General features: G+C 33.3%; 1 protein-coding gene across 1 annotated transcript in view; it reads left to right on the forward strand.

Annotated features, from left to right (window-relative positions):
• The window catches only part of LOC106473142, a 26979-nt gene that overhangs the window by 10330 nt on the left and 12604 nt on the right, over positions 1–4045 (forward strand). The window contains exons 5-7 of the mRNA XM_013933822.2: positions 940–1079; positions 1512–1614; positions 3150–3301. Coding sequence (XP_013789276.1) covers positions 940–1079; positions 1512–1614; positions 3150–3301 — 395 coding nt within the window. The remainder of the gene's footprint in view (positions 1–939; positions 1080–1511; positions 1615–3149; positions 3302–4045) is intronic.

Below are 4045 nucleotides of genomic sequence, written 5' to 3' on the forward strand. Positions count from 1 at the left end.
TACACTGCTAAATTAGGGACGGCTAACGCAGATAGCCCTCGTGTAGCTTTGCGCGAAATTAAAAAATACAATACAAATACATACAATAACCTACAAGAAGAGTATAGCATGCTACAGGGAAACACTACAAGGAACTACTTTATTTCTAACAAACTTTACAGGTCTTTGTAACATGACACTACAAGGAACTACTTTATTTCTAACAAACATTACAGGTCTTTGTAACATGACACTACAAGGAACTACTTTATTTCTAACAAACATTACAAGTCTTTGTAACATGACACTACAAGGAACAACTTTATTTCTTTCTAACAAACTTTACAGGTCTTTGTAACATGACACTACAAGGAACTACTTTATTTCTTTCTAACAAACTTTACAGGTTTTTGTAACATGACACTACAAGGAACTACTTTATTTCTTTCTAACAAACTTTACAGGTCTTTGTAATATGACACTACAAGGAACTACTTTATTTCTAACAAACTTTACAGGTCTTTGTAACATGACACTACAAGGAACTACTTTATTTCTTTCTAACAAACTTTACATGTCTTTGTAACATGACACTACAAGGAACAACTTTATTTCTTTCTAACAAACTTTACAGGTCTCTGTAACATGACACTACAAGGAACTACTTTATTTCTAACAAACATTACAAGTCTTTGTAACAGACCTGTAAAGTTTGTTAGAAATAAAGTAGTTTCTTGTAGTGTCATGTTACAAAGACCTGTAATGTTTGTTAGAAAGAAAGTAGTTCCTTGTAGTGTCATGTTACAAAGACCTGTAAAGTTTGTTAGAAATAAAGTAGTTCCTTGTAGTGTCATTTGTAACATGACACTACAAGGAACTATTTTTTTTTCTAACAAACTTTACAGGTCTTTGTAACATGACACTACAAGGAACTACTTTATTTCCTAAAACGTTTTACAGGTCTCTGTAATGTGAGCTCGCTGTCATCTGTAAAGAACCCTTTTGACAAGCTGTGGATGGACAGAGAAGATGACCGTGTGATTCTCGGTCCTTCAGCCATGTTTCGACATGCATATCTCGATTCACTGAAAGGTGATGTGGTATGTGAACGTTTCGATTTAAAGTTAATTCCGTAGCAGACACAACATTATTATCTTGCGTTATACAGTGTTATACCTTGCGTTATACAGTGTTATACCTTGCGTTATACAGTGAGATATAAATAAGTTAATAGTTCTACTTCTTTACATTACATCAATTGTGTATAGGCGATCAGTTAACAATGATGGAAATTAATATAAAAAATACAAAACCAAGATGTCAGGTATCATATTCTAATCTATAAAGAAGAAAAATATGGACGTTGTCATTGTTTATTTAATCACGGCGGAAAATGTCAAGGACTAGTAATGAACAAGATTTTCGTGTTTTTTTTAGGCTATAATCTCATGACTTATATCTAGGTTTGTTTTATATAAACATCTGCTTCTAGTGGATTAGTCTTTATCGAAGTCTTTCACATTTTCTTAAAGGATTATATGGGAAAAGAAAATCTTTATGGTGTAAGAGACATGATCGCCGATAGATGGAGACAGTGTCCTAATTCAAATACTCAAGTAGACTTCTATTTTCTAGGTAAGTAATTTAGATACAGTTTAATTCCTATAGAGATACAATAAACGAGTTTTCCTTCATCCTAGGGTCGAGAGTGGCCTAGTATTTAGAGTGACGAGCTATAGATCTACGGGTTCAAGGTTCACCTCCCGTTCTTACAAAAAAAAAAAAATATCGCGTTCTACGTTTTGAAATCGTCATTGCGTTACAAGAGGAACAGTCAATGGCCACTATTCGGCCATACAAGAGTAGCTTAGTCTTTAGTAGTTGATACTTTTGACCAGCTGTCTTCCCTCTGAGTTATGGACGGCCTAACACAAATAGTCATCTAAAGACGTACAAAGTTAAAATCTGTTACTCCTAGTGAACAGCGTAATGTTTTTTTTTTGTGTGTAGCTTTGCATCCAGAAAACAATAACAGGTGCCTGTGTATGTGTTTTTGTCCCCCAGGGATCAGCGGTAAGATTAGGGACTTACAACGCTAAAATCTGGGGATCGATTCCTCCGAAGTAGACAGAGTGTAGAGACCGCACTGTGGAATCAACATCAACTGCCCATGTGTTTTGTCCCGCTGGGGGTCAGTGGTATGTTTAAGAACGTAAAACGAAATAATTCGGGGTTCGATTCTCTGCGGTGAAAGAAGAACCCATTATGTAGCTTTGCATTAAAATAGCAACAACAACTGAAACTCTTAAAGATCCCCTTAATGGAATCTCTAATTAATACCTAATAACGTTTATAATTCAACATATATAAACCAGAGGGCGCTCAGTAGAGCGCATACTGCTGCCACGCAGCGTTGACCATATTCGTCCCTAACACAAAATACGAAAATGTGTCTGTATGGCCGTCGTTATCAACGAAAACGGACCATATTTGGCAGGACAATGAGGAATAATATTCTACATATATCCACCAAGTGTCATCAAAATTCGATATTTTTTTACTGGGTTATAGAGCAAAAATAGTGTGAAAAAAATCGGTCTTCATGTTAACAGACAGGGATTTTCTTGACCTTTGCCCTCCAAAAACTAATCACTTCTAAGTTGGGTCATAGTCCAAATGTATACAAACTTTCGGCCAAATCCAATCAGCCGTTTTCGAGAAATCTTGCTGACAAACATACAAACAAACACATACACACAGGAGTGGAAACATAACCTCCGTCACCAGCGGTGGCACTAATAACAACAGCCAATACTACCATATTAGTGGCGCCCTCTCGTGAGTTCTATAGTTAAACGGACAGGTATGCCACTAATAACAAAAGCCAATACTACCATATTAGTGGCGCCCTCTCGTGAGTTCTATAGTTAAACGGACAGGTATGCCACTAATAACAACAGCCAATACTACCTAATTAGTGGCGCCCTCTCGTGAGTTCTATATTTAAATGGACAGGTATGCTTGGGCTTCTAACCAGCATGTCTGTATTAGAATACATTTTTATAGTTACAAATATCTGTAAGATAAAATTATGATAACCTATTTTTACGACACAGTATTTGATTTTATCATCTCCAGGACCTTTACTTGACCATATTTTTTTTTGACAGACCCTAAATGGAACAACCATCTGAACGACAAGAATCTTCCGATACCACTTCGAGTGACTCTTCAAACTGAAAAAGGTGGAAAAATATCCACAATACAATTTGAATTTCTAAAGTTTATCCCGTTTGTTGAAAACCTGGATGAAACATTTCTGGTAATAATGGATTGATAACGTATGAAAACAGCACGTGTTACTCTAAACACTAGAAAAAGTAAAAGAGTTATAAAAGGAGTAAAATGTTTCTAAAAAAGAGTAAAATGTTTCTAAAAAGAGTAAAATATTTTATAAAAAGAGTAAAACGTTTTCTAAAGAGAGTAAAATATCTTATAAAAGGAGTAAAAGGTTTCTAAAAAGAGTAAAATATTTTATAAAAGAAGTAAAACGTTCACTAAAAAAGTAAAATATTTTATAAAAGGAGTAAAAACGTTTTCTAAAAAGAGTGAAATGTTTCTAAAAAGAGTAAAATGTTTCTAAACAAAGTAAAATGTTTCTAAAAAGAGTAAAATATTTTATAAAAGGAGTAAAACGTTTTCTAAAGAGAGTAAAATATCTTATAAAAGGAGTAAAACGTTTTCTAAAAAGAGTAAAATGTTTCTAAAAAGAGTGAAATGTTTCTAAAAAGAGTAAAATGTTTCTAAAAAGAGTAAAATATTTTATAAAAAAGAGTAAAACGTTTTCTAAAAAGAGTAAAATATTTTATAAAAGGAGTAAAAACGTTTTCTAAAAAGAGTAAAATGTTTCTAAAAAGAGTGAAATGTTTCTAAAAAAGAGTAAAATGTTTCTAAAAAGAGTAAAACGTTTTCTAAAGAGAGTAAAATATCTTATAAAAGGAGTAAAACGTTTTCTAAAAAGAGTAAAATGTTTCTAAAAAGAGTGAAATGTTTCTAAAAAAGAGTA

This window comes from Limulus polyphemus, unplaced genomic scaffold (genome assembly GCF_000517525.1).
Source record: "Limulus polyphemus unplaced genomic scaffold, Limulus_polyphemus-2.1.2 Scaffold5920, whole genome shotgun sequence".
Lineage (NCBI taxonomy): Eukaryota > Metazoa > Arthropoda > Merostomata > Xiphosura > Limulidae > Limulus > Limulus polyphemus.